At 49.9% G+C, this 15,483-nt stretch overlaps 1 protein-coding gene across 5 annotated transcripts in view; it reads right to left on the bottom strand.

Annotated features, from left to right (window-relative positions):
* UBE3C (ubiquitin protein ligase E3C) overlaps positions 1-12,242 on the bottom strand; it is a 173,350-nt gene extending 161,108 nt beyond the window's left edge. For 2 of the 5 annotated variants that reach the window (XM_078785708.1, XM_078785704.1), the window contains exons 1-2: positions 12,071-12,242; positions 2,150-2,230 (exon numbers count right to left, since the gene is read on the bottom strand). Coding sequence is in view for 4 of the 5 variants with exons in the window: in XM_078785704.1 (XP_078641830.1) it covers positions 2,150-2,215 (66 nt within the window). In the remaining variant the exon portion in view is untranslated. Of the gene's footprint in view, positions 1-2,149; positions 2,231-8,967; positions 9,059-11,812; positions 11,830-12,070 lie in introns of those variants that run through there. The other 3 variants (XM_078785705.1, XM_078785707.1, XM_078785706.1) reach the window with 3 other exon arrangements.
* Positions 12,243-15,483: the final 3,241 nt, after the last annotated feature.

The following is a 15,483-nucleotide window of genomic DNA, read 5'->3' as shown; positions in this document are numbered from 1 at the left end:
TCAACGCTGGCGGCGATTGGGCCACCTTCAAGTACGTGTCGAGTGACACGGCTTTCTGTCGAGCTTGTGAAAAGACTTTCCGGGCGAAGCAGAAGTCTGAGCTGGCCCAACATGTCCGAGGAGACCGCCACAAGAGCAACTTGGCCTTGAAGAAGAAGAGGACGGTCACGCAAGCCACCATGGAGGACTTTGGTGGCGGAAAGAGGCACAAGTGCGACGTCGTGGCTCAGGAGCTGTGCCAGGCCATGCTGGCCGCTGGCATCCCATGGTCGAAATTGGAAAACCCTGCCCTCCGGTCGTTCCTGGAGAAGCACATCACTCTCCAGATCCCTGATGAAAGCTGGATTCGAAAGCACTACCTCGACAAGTGCTACGACGAGGCCTTGGCGGGGATCCGTGCCGACCTCGGACAGCAGCCCATCTGGCTGTCCGTCGACGAGACGACCGATTCGGCAGGTCGATATGTGGCCAACATCATCGCGGGACGCTTGTCCAAGGAGGGGTACTTTCGTCCCCACCTCGTCCAGTGCATGTTTCTGGAGAAGACCAACTCCGGGGAGATCGTGCGTGCAGTCAATGACACGCTGCGCTATCTTTGGCCTGATTTCAAGCCGGAGTGCCTCAAGGTCCTCGTCAGCGACGCCGCGGCCTATATGATCAAGGCCGGCCATGCCCTGAAGGAACTCTTCCCGGACTTGCTGCATGTGACTTGCGTTGCCCACGCGCTCCACCGTGTCTGCGAGACAGTCCGAGAAATGTTCAAGGACGTTAACGACCTGATTGCCACGACGAAGAAGGTGTTCGTCAAAGCCCCGTCGCGTGTTGTCTTTTGGAAGGAGCAGCAGCCCAATCTTTCTCTCCCCCCGGAGCCCATTCTGACTCGGTGGGGGACGTGGATCGACGCCGCGGTGTTTTACGCCGAGCACTTCGAGGCCGTCAAGGACATTGTGGACCAGCTGAACGATGACGACGCGATGGCAATCCGGAGTGCCAAGGACCTGTTCGGAAAGGCGGACATCAAGCTCAGTTTGGTCTTCTTAAATGCCCACGTGTCGTTCATCCCGAAGATCCTTAAGCAGCTGGAGGAGGCCGGCATGGAGCTGACCAAGGCTTTCCAGCTCCTTGATCAGGCCAAGGAGGAGCTCGAAAAGATCCGAGGCTGCCGTAAGGAGATCCTGCTCACCAAGTTCAAGGCGGTGCTGCAGCGCAATCCCGACATTGGTGTGCTGAGGACAGTGGCTTTGATCCTGGATGGAGATCAGCACGGATCTGAGGTTGGTGTGCTGGCTGGAGTCAAGCTTGCTGACATCCCCCTCTTGAGGTACTGCCCCATCGTCAGCGTCGACGTGGAAAGGTCCTTCTCCGTCTACAGAAACGTCCTCACCGACCGCCGACACCGCCTCACCAAGGAGAACATTACCAAGATAATGATTTCAAACACCTACTTTAACCATTCCTAAAAGGGTCTTGTCAATTTCTTCTAGTCCTCTACTTATCAATGCGGTTGCAATAAAGGTACCTGAACGTCATTTTTTACCTGTTTACTAGCCCAGAGTGCTTAATGTTGTGCAGGAAAAAGCTTACCATTTTTTGTTCTTTTTTTGACTGATTTCTGAAAAACTTGGTAATAATAAAAAATGAATAAAACGGGGGAAAAAAATATTTCGGGATTTTTTCACATTAAAAAAAAAAATTTCCGCTTTTCAAAACATAAAAGGCCTATTTTCTTAACATAAAAATCCGTAGTCTAGAGTCATCACCAACTTCGACCGCTTCCGGAATTGTTTTATTATTTGTGTTCAAATGTCGGCTGATTGTTTTGTATTTATTTATGCGAATGTGTACTTGTATATAACTGTCCTTAATCAAAAAGGCTTCGGCACTATAGAGCGATTTTTTTTAAATCCAAAAAAACGAACTTTTTTTTTTTTCAATTTATTTTCTTTGCCTAAAACACTTCCAGGCAGTCATTGATGAACCTCTGAACGTTTGACGAAGATCCGTTTAGCCATCCCTGAGAAAAATTATGATACAGACCAACGGCTCTCTTATATAGCAGATAAGAGTAGCATTGATCGTATAGCAAAGACGCTAAATTTTCACATTAAAAGCACAAAATTCCCAGGTTACAAAAAGTAATGAGACCGACCTGTTTGCTGGCTCCTCCAAGTGAGACCTTGGGTTTGGTCCTAAAATCTCCCTCAAAGCTGAACATACTGTGAAGCTGTTCCTAAACCGACAAAACAGACAAGTCACAGCAGAGAACATTAGCAACAGGATATTTTAATACTGTGAATTTGAAGGTACGAGTTTCATACTTTGAAAAGTTCCAAACAATGAGGCCAAGGTCACAATCCTCAACAGCAGAGCACTACTATCTTTCAGAGAGCTCAATGAATTAGCCAACTTAAACACAACAATATTTCCTGTCAATGTGACGAGAAGTCAAAACAAATAAGAAGTAAATACTTTAAATGGTGCCTTTTAAAATGTTTAAACTTCCTCTTCCTCCTGTGTTCAATTTACTATTCCATGATAATTCACTCTGATTCTTCCTCTTGAAAGGCTGCTTTCAAATAAATCCTTCAATCATTCCAACACTTACAGCTCTTCCTTTCTCAAATGTCGAAACTCGCCTCAATATCACCCGTCCTCGAATGTCATCAAAATGTATCTGACTTGAAAATGTCAAGAACCCCAGCTTGTAATTCATCAATCGTTCCTTTTGTCCATCTTCAGTGTCAAACCCTTCCCTGTCTGTTCCCTCCTCTAATTGCCAGCATCCAACCAATCCTATCGCTTACCAGCATCCCACTCCATGTCCTCTCTACAACCTCCAATCAATCACTTCCTTCCTCCTACCACCACTGCCTTCCAAAACTTTCTCCCCCCCTCTCTCCTCTCTCTCCTCTCTCTCCTCTCTCTCCCCTCTCTCTCTCAGCTTCCACCTCATCATCTCCAAAGATCTCCCCTATCCCTTCTCCCTTCTATGTCTCCCCCTCACCCCTCCACATCAAATCTTCACATTTGGAGATTTCAATTTTCATCATGCCAGCTGGCTGGGTGTGGGTTCATCTCTCACCAGCCATAGCACCTCAGCAAATGACTTCGGCGACTCATTGGGACTGACACAATGTCAATTTCCCAACCTCTGATGGAGCATCGTCAATGTCACTCTGTCAATGGAGCATCTTCTCTTCTGGACTTGGTTATGACAAACTTCCCTGCAAATGTCTGCTGCTCTTCTTCTGCTCCAATCGGTTCATCTAACCATTTGCTTGTTAAAGTGGACATCTCTGGCCGTTCTCAGAGAGCCTCCTCAGCGTCGACGAGTCTGGCATTTCACTCAGGCCAACTGGCACGGTCTTCAAGCAGCCATCAATCATCTGCACTGGTCTCCCATCTCTACCGCCTCTGACATCAACTCATCCTGGGAATTCTTCCAAAGTAAATTGCTCTCTCTCATGCACAGATTTATCCCATCTCATCTTCAGCTGTCATATCCTTCATCCCGTCCATGGTACACGGAATCTTGTGGTGAGGCACTTGCCATGAAACAACTTGCCCTTTTTTTCCTTGTATACAAGATCGAGGCTCGTGTAAGAGCTAACATTAATCACCAAAATAAAATTAAAAAAACAGACACACAAAGCATACAAAAAAAGCAGCGGGAGACAAGATGGGGAGAGAGAGGGAAGCACACAAGTACAACAGTAGAGAACAGGGACAAAGGAGGATCTGTGGGAGGGAGAGGGCTTGGGGGGAGTAGGCATGGGAAGGCAGGGTGGGGGGGGGGGGGGGGGTGGGAAAGTATAAAACACATGGACACTGCTGGAACTCCCAAGAAAGAAAAAAATCGTAATTTCAAAAAAACAAGTGGATTTGGGGTGAATTAAGGGGATAGAAGAGATCAAGGTTTTGGATGGGGGAAGATAAGAGATTGTGGTGAACAGCTGTTTTAAAGACCTGGAGGGAGGAGTGGGATTGAAGAGAGTGAGGGAGTTTGTTCCCGAGGCGGGAGTAAAGAGAAATGAAGGAGTGAAGGTGAGCAGCGAGTCTTGATTTTGGCAATTTCACGACAAGAGGGTTACTGGCAGATCTTGTGTGACATGTAGGAATATTTGGGGGACAGAGCACAGCTAGAGCTGGGGGAGCTAAGCCGGATAGGAGTCGGTAGAAGACAGAAAGACCACCTACCTGCCTGCGTTGAGTGAGTGAAAGGCCCTCGGAGTTAGCTTCATCGCAGGAGATTCCAATGATTCTGAAAGCTTTGGTTTCAACAGCATGAAGGCGAGCTAGGTGTGAGGCAGGAGCACCAGCCCAGAGGGGAGGACAGTATTCCATTGAGCTGCGGATGAAAGCCTTGTGTGTGTTGAGGAGCTCAGATGTGCCCAGGAAGGACCTCGCACGACAGAGGATGCCCAGTCGGCAACTGGCTTTGGAGGCCAGCTTAGAAATGTGGTTTTTCCAGGAAATATCATGGAAGATAGCGAGACCCAAAAGCTTGAGTGACAGAACATATTGGAGAGGATTGTTCAGAAAGTAGATGGGAGGTTTGTCCAGTCGGTCTTTTTGGAGAGACATAGTGAGAGTGTGAGATTTGTCAGGATTGAAAGACATGTTCCACTTGTTTGCCCAGTCTGTGATTTTGTCCAGGTCTGCAGAGAGTGAGGAGGCTGCAGACTGCCGATCTGAGATATGAGGAATGGAGCGGCAGAGTGTGGAGTCATCAGCAAAGAGATAGAGAGGATTTTCAAGAGAGTCAGAGAGATCATTGATGAAGACCAGAAAAAGCACAGGGCCCAGAACACTGCCTTGGGGAACTCCAGCCTGAACAGGAAGGGGAGATGAGAGAAACCCATTCAGGGCCACACATTGACTACGACCAGAGAGGAAGTCCGCAAGCCATGCGTGGAGAAAAGTCCGCAAGCCATGCCTTCACCTCCTGTAAGGCAATCTCATTTCCTTTCACAAAGCCTGGAACAAGTGTGTGTCCACCCTCAGGAGTGCCAGGAAACACTCTCTACTCTCAAGACTGAACTCTCAAACCTGTCTCCCTCTTCCAAATCCTGGTGGCATCTTGTCAAATCTGTTTCTGGTGTTTGTTCCACTTCCATCCCCTCCCTTGCCTCAATCGGCTACACAGCTGACTCCGCACATGAAAAAGCCGAATGCCTCATCTTTGTGTTTGCCTCAAAATCTTGTGTCCCGAACCCATCTCTCTCTGTACCCACCATACCCAGTCAAACCCAGCTGCTCCTGGACTCTGTGTCCTTCTCTCCTGACAAGATGGAGAAGTTTCTGTCAAACCTCGAATCTGATTCTGCAACTGGACCAGACGGCATCAGCCCACAGGTCCTAAAATCCTGCTCTGCCGCTCTATCTCACCCTCTCTCTGTTCTCTTCACTCTCCCTTTTGCTCAAGGTCATCTGCCATCAGCTTGGAAATCAGCCAACATCACCGCTTTACACAAAAAAGGTGCAAAAATAGATCCTTGCAACTACCGACCAATCGGCCTGCTCCCAATTATCAGCAAGGTCATGAAATCCATCATCGCTTCTGATATTAAATCCGTCCTCTTCCCCAATGGCTTGATCTCGGATCATCAATTTGGATTCAGACCAGGTCATTCTTCTCGACATGCTGCTTCTGCTGTCTCAACAATGGATGGAGGTCCTCAATGCCAAACAGGAAATCAGAACTGTCTCCCTTGACATATCACGTGCCTTCAGAAAATATTCACACCCCTTGACTTTTTTGACATCTTGTTGTGTTGCAGCTTAAATTTAAAATGGATTAAATTGCAATTTTTAAATCACCGATCTACACATAAAAACCCATAATGTCAGTGTCAGTCATTTCTTCATGACTACTTTTTTCCAAAATAATTAAAAATGAAAAGCTGAAATATCTTGAGTCAATAAGTATTCAACCCCTTTGCTATGGCACTCCAAAATTGAGCTCAGGTGCATACAATTTCATTTTCCATTGATCATCCCTGAGATCTCTCTTCAACTTAATTGGAGTCTACCTGTGGCCAATTCCATTGATTGGACATGATTTGGTGAGACACACACCTTTCTATCAAAGGTCCCACAGTTGACAGTGCATGTCCGAGCAGAAACTCTACCATGAAGTCCAAGGAACTGTATGTAGAACTTTGAGATAGAATTGTGAGGAGGCAGAGATCTGGGGAAGGGTGTAAAACAATTTCTCGAGTGTTGAAAGTTCTCAAGAGCAAAGTGACCTCCATTATTAGGAATTGGAAAGAATATGGAACTATCCAGACGCAATGACCAATGACCAATGACAAAACTACAGAGTTTCTTGGCCGAGATGGGAGAACCTGCAGGAGGGACCTTCAGAACTTTCTCTGTGGCCCTTCAGAAATCTAGGCTTTATGGGAGAGTGCCCAGATGGAAGCCACTCTTGAGAAAAAGGCACATGACAAGCACACCTGGAGTTTGCAAAAAGGCACGAGAAAGACTATAAGAGCATGAGGTCAAAGACTCTGTGATGTGATAAGATGAAAATTGAACTCTTTGTCCACAATGCAAACTGCTATGTCTGGGGGAGACCGAGCACAGCTCATCAACCATCTAACACCATCACTACCATGAAGCATGGTGGCAGCATCATGCTATGGGGATGCTTTTCAGTAGCAGGGACAGGGAGACTTGTAAGGATAGAGGGAACAAAGAATGAAGCCAAATACAGGCAAACCCTTTATAATAACCTGCGTCAGAGTGAAAAAGACCTTAGACTGCGGTGAAGATTGAAGTTCCACCAGGACAATGACCCCAAACATACAGCCAAAGCAACACTAGAATGGCTTCAGCCCACAAACGTGAAAGTCCTTGAGTGGCCCAGCCAAATCCCAGACTTGAATCCCATTGAGAATCTGTGGAAAGACTTGAAGATTGCTGTTCACCGACGCTCCCCATCCAACTTGACAGAGCTTGGGGAAATCTGTAAGGAAGAATGGGACAAACACCCCAAATCCAGATGTGTGAAGCTGATACAGGCAAACCCAAGAAGTCTCGAAGCTGTAATCACTGCCAAAGGCGCCTCTACGAAGTAGTGACTCGGGGGACTGAATACTAATGTAAATTGGATATTTCTGTTTTTCAATTAAAAAAAAAAAACAAAAAAACATTGTATACAAAAATTGAGGCTCATGTAAGATCTAACATTACAAAAAACATAAACAGACACATAAAACACATAATAAAGGGAGCGGGAGACAAGATGGGGAGAGAGAGGGAAGCACAGAAGAACAGCAGAGAACAGGGACATCGGGAGATTTGTGGGAGGGAGAGGGCTTGGGAGGAGGAGGCAGGGGAAAAGGGGTGGGGGTGGGAGAGGTATAAAACACATGGACACTGCTAGGACTTCCAGGAAAGAGGTCGGTATTTCAAAAAAGTGGATCTAGGGGGAGAATTAACGGGGGTAGAAAAGATCAAGGTGTTGGATGGGGGAAGATAAGAGATGGTGGTGAACAGCTGTTTTAAAGACCTGGAGGGAGGAGTGGGATTGAAGAAAGTGAGGGAGTTTGTTCCGGAGGCGGGAGTAAAGAGGAATGAAAGAGTGAAGGTGAGCAGAGAGACTTGATTTCGATAGTTTCACCAGAAGAAAGTTGCTGGCAGTTCTTCAATGATCTTTTCTGAAGATTTCAAAAAAAAAAAAAAAAAAAAATCCACTTTGACATTATGGGGTATGTGTTGATCAGTAACAAAAAAAATCTCAATTTAATCCTTTTAAAATTCAGCCTGCAACAACAAAATGTGAAAAAGGCCAAGGGGTGTCAATATCTTGTGCGTCCCATCTCGGGATATGGTCTGGCACCCCGCCCTGCTCACCAAACTCTCCTCCTATGGAATCCATGGCAAACTCCATGCATGGCTCGCGGACTTCCTCTCCTGTTGTAGTCAACATGCGGCTCCAAATGGAATTCTCTCATCTCCTCTTACTGTTCAGGCTGGAGGTCCTCAAGGCAGTGTTCTGGGCCCTGTGTTTCTCCTGTCTTCATTAATGATCTCTCAGACTCTGGAAAATCCTCTCTATCTCTTTACTGACGACACCACTCTCTGTCGCTCCATATTTCAACCCTCAGATCGGCAGTCTGCAGCCTCTTCACTCTCTGCAAACCTCGACAATATCACAAACTGGTCAAACAAGTAGAACATGTCTTTCAATCCTGACAAATCTCACACATTCACTTTGTCTCTCCAAAAAGACCATCTGGAAAACCCTCCCATCTACTTTCTGAATAATCCTCTTGAAGAAGTTCCGTCACTCAAGCTTTTGTGTCTCACTATCTGTCATGATCTTTCCTCGGAAAACCACATTGCCAAGCTGGCCTCCAAAGCCAGTCACCGTCTGGGCATTCTCCGTCGTGTAATGTCCTTTCTGGTCACTTCTGAGCTCCTCACCACATACAAAGCTTTCATCCGCAGCTCTATGGAATACTGCTCTCCCATCTGGGCTGGTGCACCTGCCTCACACCTCGCTCGGCTTCACGCTGTAGAAACCAAAACTTTCAGAATCATTGGTATCTCCTGCAATGAAGCTGTGTGTCTCTGTGTGTCTGTGTGTGTCTGTGTGTGTCTGTGTGTGTCTGTGTGTGTCTGTGTGTGTCTGTGTGTGTCTGTGTGTGTCTGTGTGTGTCTGTGTGTGTCTCTGTGTGTCTCTGTGTGTCTCTGTGTGTCTCTGTGTGTCTCTGTGTGTCTGTGTGTGTCTGTGTGTGTCTGTGTGTGTCTGTGTGTGTCTGTGTGTGTCTGTGTGTGTCTGTGTCTGTGTGTGTCTGTGTCTGTGTGTGTCTGTGTCTGTGTGTGTGTGTCTGTGTGTGTGTGTCTGTGTGTGTGTGTCTGTGTGTGTGTGTCTGTGTGTGTGTGTCTGTGTGTGTGTGTGTCTGTGTGTGTGTGTGTCTGTGTGTGTGTGTGTGTCTGTGTGTGTCTCTGTCTCACCGCAAGCAGGTTGGTGGTCTTTCTGTCTTCTACAGACTCCTCTCCGGCCTAGCTCCCCCTGCTCTGTCTGTATTCTGTCCCCCAAACATTCCTGCAGGACGCACAAGATATGTCAGCAACCCTCTTCTGGTGAAACTGCCAAAATCAAGGCTTTCTGCTCACCTTCACTCTTTCATTCCTCTTTTTTCCCCACCTCTGGAACAAACTGCCATGCATTATCACCACCTCTGGTCATCATCACAATCCCACTCGTCACATCACAACCTTGGGTCATCACCCAAATCCCACTAGTCCCATCACCACCTCAGGTCATCAAACAAATCTCAGTTGTCCAATCACCACTTTGGATCATCATACCAATCCCACTGGTCCCATCACAACCTCCGGCAATCACTCAAATCCCACTCATTCCATCACCACCTCGGGTCATCATCCAAATCCCACTCATCCCATTACCACCTCGGGTCATCATACAAATCCCAATCATCCCATCATCACCTCAGGTCATCACCCAAATCTTACTCATCCCATCACCACCTCAGGTCATCACCCAAATCCCACACATCACATCACCACCTCAGGTCATCACCCAAATCCCACTCATCCTATCACCACCTCGGGTCACCATCCAAATCCCATTAATCCCATCACCACACAGTGTCATCACCCAAACCCACTCGTCCCATCACGAGCTTGTGTCATCACCAAAATCTCAGTTGTCCCATTACCACCTTGGGTCATCATCCAAATCCCACTTGTCCCATCCCCACCTCAGGTTATCATCCAAATACCACTCTTCCCATCACCACCTCATCATCACCGAAATTTCACTCATCCCATCACCACCTCAGGTCATCACCCAAGTCCCACTCATCCCACCACTACTTCAGGTCAAACAAATCTCAGTTGTCCCATCACCACCTTGGGTCATCATACCAATCCCACTGGTCCCATCACAACCTCGGGCCATCACCCAAATCCCACTAGTCCCATCACCACCTCAGGTCATCAAACAAATCTCAGTTGTCCAATCACCACCTCGGGTCATCATACCAATCCCACTGTTCCCATCACAACCTCGGGCAATCGCTCAAATCCCACTCATTCCATCACTACCTCGGGTCATCATCCAAATCCCAATCATCCCATCACCACCTCAGGTCATCATCCAAATCCCAATCATCCCATCATCACCTCAGGTCATCACCCAAATCTCACTCATCCCATCACCACCTCAGGTCATCACCCAAATCCCACTCATCACATCACCACCTCAGGTCATCACCCAAATCTCACTCATCCCATCACCACCTCAGGACATCACCCAAATCCCACTCATCACATCACCACCTCAGGTCATCACCCAAATCCCACTCATCACATCACCACCTCAGGTCATCACCCAAATCTCACTCATCCCATCACCACCTCAGGTCGTCACCCAAATCCCACTCATCCTATCACCACCTCGGGACCTTCCAAATCCCATTAATCCCATCACCACACAGGGTCATCACACAAACCCACTCGTCCCATCACGAGCTTGTGTCATCACCAAAATCTCAGTCGCCCCATCACCACCTCGGGTCATCATCCAAATCCCACTTGTCCCATCCCCACCTCAGGTGATCACCCAAGTCCCACTCATCGCACCACTACTTCAGGTCAAACAAATCTCAGTTGTCCCATCACCACCTTGGGTCATCATACCAATCCCACTGGTCCCATCACAACCTCGGGCCATCACCCAAATCCCACTAGTCCCATCACCACCTCAGGTCATCAAACAAATCTCAGTTGTCCAATCACCACCTCGGGTCATCATACCAATCCCACTGGTCCCATCACAACCTCGGGAAATCACTCAAATCCCACTCATTCCATCACTACCATGGGTCATCACCCAAATCCCACTCATCCCATCACCACCTCAAGTCATCACCCAAATCCCACTCATCCCATCACCAAAATCCCACTCATCCTATCACCACACAGGGTCATCACCCAAACCCACTCGTCCCATCACGAGCTCGTGTCTTCACCAAAATCTCATTTGTCCCATTACCACCTTGGGCTTGGGTCATCAATCAAACCCCACTCGTCCCATCACCACCTCGGGTCATCATTTAAACCCCACTCGTCCCATCACCATCTTGGGTCATCATTCAAACCCCACTTGTCCCATCACCACCTTGGGTCATCATTCAAACCCCACTCGTCCCATCACCACCTCGGGTCATCATTTAAACCCCACTCGTCCCATCACCACCTTGGGTCATCATTCAAACCCCACTCGTCCCATCACCACCTCGGGTCATCAATCAAACCCCACTCGTCCCATCACCACCTTGGGTCATCATTCAAACCCCACTCGTCCCATCACCACCTCGGGTCATCAATCAAACCCCACTCGTCCCATCACCACCTCGGGTCATCATCCAAATCCCACTTGGCGCATCACCACCTCAGGTTATCATCCAAACCCCACTCGTCCCATCACCACCTCGGGTCATCAATCAAACCCCACTCGTCCCATCACCACCTCGGGTCATCATCCAAATCCCACTTGGCGCATCACCACCTCAGGTTATCATCCAAACCCCACTCGTCCCATCACCACCTCGGGTCATCAATCAAACCCCACTCGTCCCATCACCACCTCGGGTCATCATCCAAATACCACTTGGCCCATCACCACCTCGGGTCATCATCCTTCCCGACAGGTGATATTTTACATCATCAGTAAACCCACCTTACCTTCCCCAACTTCTACATTACTCTGTTTCCTTGTCTCTTCTCTCTCCCCCCAATGTTATGTCTACGTATCGTGTCCACGATGTCTCACCTCGTTCTTCCATGAACCTCGACTTTGTCTACAAACCAAATGAAAACTGTGAGGATACAGGGAAGGGCCTTATGGGGTTCAAATAGCAAAAGACGTAGTTATCATTAAAAAGTAAAGGCAGACACCAGAATCAATGAAAAGAGTTGGAAAAAAACCGGGAATTCGAAGTTAAAGAAGATGTGAAAATATCAAAACGTATCAACGGAAACAGCACGTTTCGTCACTATACAGTATAGTATACTATACCCAGGTACATACCTGTCTAGAGATGCAGATCTCCTTTTACCCGAGTGATGGTAAAAACTATTTTTCACTTCTTTTCGACCAAACGAACTAATGAACTTGATCACATTCACCCGGACTGGGATCCAACTGAGCACCCGGAAACGTAAGCTCGGCGCACTTACCCCAAAGCCAATGAACCTTCTCTACCGGAAACGAAGGCAACCTTCACTATTTACCTTTAGGTGCACAGTTACCTTTTCCTTTCTCGATTTGAAAATAAGCTTCATCATCCTGGTGTCAACATTGTGCGAATGTTATAAATCCTTGTACACACATGTACAAGATAAACGTTCTGAGAGGTCAATATAAAAACGTATGAAGGTGGAATTACACGTTCACCTAAATGATAAAGTAAAATCTTTCATTTATTCGACTTCAACTTTTATAAAATTTCCAAAGCTTTGTTGAACAAGTTAATGAAAAAGACAAATGAATTGAAACGTTCTACAAAAAAAGAATTTGCCATAATTCGAAAGAGCTCTTCTTCGTCAACTACGAAATATCAATCATTATGCTGTGCTTACAAATGTACCACAAATAGCACCATCGTACTCCGTAACCTGACGTGCTAAAATGAGTCCATTTAACTGTTTGTTATGCTCTCCTGAACTAAAAACAAACAACTTCCTTGTAATTACAAAAGCATAGGCTTTTAATGTATATTCATGAATCGGCCTTTCACGATGTGGTGAGTACCAAGATGGCCGCCGTTGAGTACAAAGATGGCGCCGGTGAGTACCAAGATGGCGGCCGGTGACCAGTAAGCTCGTGATCCAGTAATATTTCGATCAGTGCTTCGATTTGGAGGTTTGACGGTGCATATAGATGGGAGTAGATCTGAGAACTAGTGCGGACTCATAATGATTCAGTGACGAGCGCACCTTGACAATACCTTTTTGTGTACCTTCGGGTACGTGTGAAGCTAATAATTAATTCATACATTGAATCGCCACATGCAAATAGCAAATATATTGTGGCGGACACGATGGCTCGCTGGCGCAGTGACGTAATTCCGCGCACCAGTGGGTGTCGGCCACGCCCCAGGTGAGGCGTGGCCTCCGGATATACACGCGGGCTCACAGCCCCGAGCACGGCAGTGCTGACGAGTGAGCAACGAATAAAGAGCTCGACTTAACCCAAAGCATTGTGGCCTACCTTTGTTTAACGTGTGTGCCCAGCACCACACTGGTGACCTCCGACTGGTTCAGCCGTTGCTGTTCCCCGAACGCGCTATGGCCACCAACGCTGTCGCGATCAAGCTACCAGAGTTCTGGGAAGCGCAGGCCGACACCTGGTTTCTACAGGCCGAGGCCCAATTCCAGCTCCAGGGCGTCACGGCGGACGACACGAGGTACTTTTACGTGGTCGCTGCCCTTGGATCCGGCACGGCCGCCCGAGTCGTGTCCTTCCTCCGGCGCCCGCCGGACGAGAGCAAGTACGCGGCGCTCAAGCGACTTCTCCTCGACACGTTTGGCCTCACAGAGGCCGACCGCGCTGACCGTCTTTTGGACCTTCCCGTCCTCGGCGACACACGACCGTCCGCCCGCATGGATTACATGCTGTCCCTGCTCGTCGACGGCCACGCGGATTTCCTTTTCCGTGCTCTCTTCCTCCGCCAGCTACCTGTGCAGGTACGGCTCACGCTGGCCGGTTCGACCATTACGGAACCGCGCGCCCTTGCCAGGGAGGCGGACAAGTTTATCGCGGCCCTCGACGCACGGCCGGCATATAGCACGGCCGTCGTGGTTCCCGGCGCCCCGCACGGCGCGAGTGGTTCGGATCGCCACGTGGCATGGCGTTCGGATCCTCCCGAACACGGCGTAGGTTTGGCGGATCCGCGCGTAGCCGCCGCCACGCCCAGCGCACCACTGTCGTCACAACCGGCGCGACAACCACCACCGGGCCAGACCTGGTGCCACTTCCATACCAGGTTCGGCCACAAGGCCAGGTCCTGCCGCCCGCCTTGTACTTTTGGCAGGTCGGGAAACAGCCAGGCCGGCGCTCGCTTCCTGCCATGAGCGTCGGCCATACTGGCAGCCTTCTGTTCATAACAGACACCTCCTCGGGTCGTCGCTTCCTGTGCGACACGGGAGCGCAGGTGAGCGTCCTCCCTGCCTCCGCGTCCGACAAGCAAGCTGAGGGCCGGGGCCCCGCTTTGCTTGCCGCCAACGGCACGCCCATCCGCACGTTCGGAAAGCATTGTCTCTCGCTGCGGTTCGGGGGGCAGCGATTTCAGTGGTCGTTTGTTATCGCTAGTGTCCCCATGGGCCTACTCGGAGCGGACTTCCTCTGTGCGCATGGGCTGTTGGTGGACGTGAGGCACAGACGCCTTGTCCAAGCCGAAACCTTCAGCTCGCTTGCTTGCGCGCTGAGCAGTTCGTTGAGCACCTCCCTGGGCGGCTCACCGAGCGGCTCGCCAAGCGGCTTGCTGAGCGGTTCGGTCCCGGCGAGGTTGGTCTGCACGCTTCCGGCAGCGGACGAGTTCACCCGCCTCCTCGCCAGTTTCCCGGCCCTCACACGGCCCACTTTCTCGGCGGTGGCCGTCAAGCACGGGGTGGAGCATCACATCCCCACCGTCGGGCCAACGGTCTACGCCCGGGCGCGCCGCCTCGACCCGGTGAAGCTCGCCGTGGCGCAGGAGGAGTTTGCCACGCTGGAGCGACTGGGCATCGTCCGGCGCTCCGACAGCGCATGGGCATCGCCGCTGCACATTGTGCCCAAGCCCGGCGGCGGGTGGCGACCTTGTGGAGACTACCGCCGCCCTCAACGATGCTACCACCCCCGACTGCTACCCGGTCCCTCACATCCAGAACTTTTCCGCCCGGTTGGCGAAAATGTCCCTCTTCTCCAAGGTGGACCTCATCCGCGGATACCACCAGGGCCCCGTCAAGCCGGAGGACATACCGAAGACGGCCGTCATCACACCATTCGGCCTCTTCGAGTTTCTGTGGATGCCCTTCGGGTTGAAGAATGCGGCCCAGGCATTCCAGCGGCTTATGGACAGCGTCTTGCGCGACTTGGACTTCGTGTACGTCTACCTGGACGACATCCTCGTCGCAAGCGCATCCCGTGAGGAGCACCTCCGCATCTCCGCACGCTCTACGAACGCCTGGGCGGCATGGCCTGATCATCAACCCCGCCAAGTGCCGGTTCGGCATCACCGAAATCGACTTTTTGGGGCACCGCGTCACCAGGCGCGGGGCCATCCCCTTACCGGCCAAGGTGGAGGCGGTCAGGGGTTTTCCGCGCCCCCGCACGATCAAGGGGCTCCAGGAGATCCTGGGCATGGTGAACTTTTATCACCGTTTCCTGCCCCGCATCGCCCAGCTCCTGCGTCCCCTGCACGAGGCCCTCCGGGAGAAGACGGGCAAAGGCGACGTTGCCTG

Source organism: Myxine glutinosa, chromosome 10 (assembly GCF_964187855.1).
Source record: "Myxine glutinosa chromosome 10, kmMyxGlut1.1, whole genome shotgun sequence".
NCBI classification, from domain to species: Eukaryota; Metazoa; Chordata; class Myxini; order Myxiniformes; family Myxinidae; genus Myxine; species Myxine glutinosa.
This window is presented reverse-complemented; position numbering and strand designations above follow the sequence as displayed.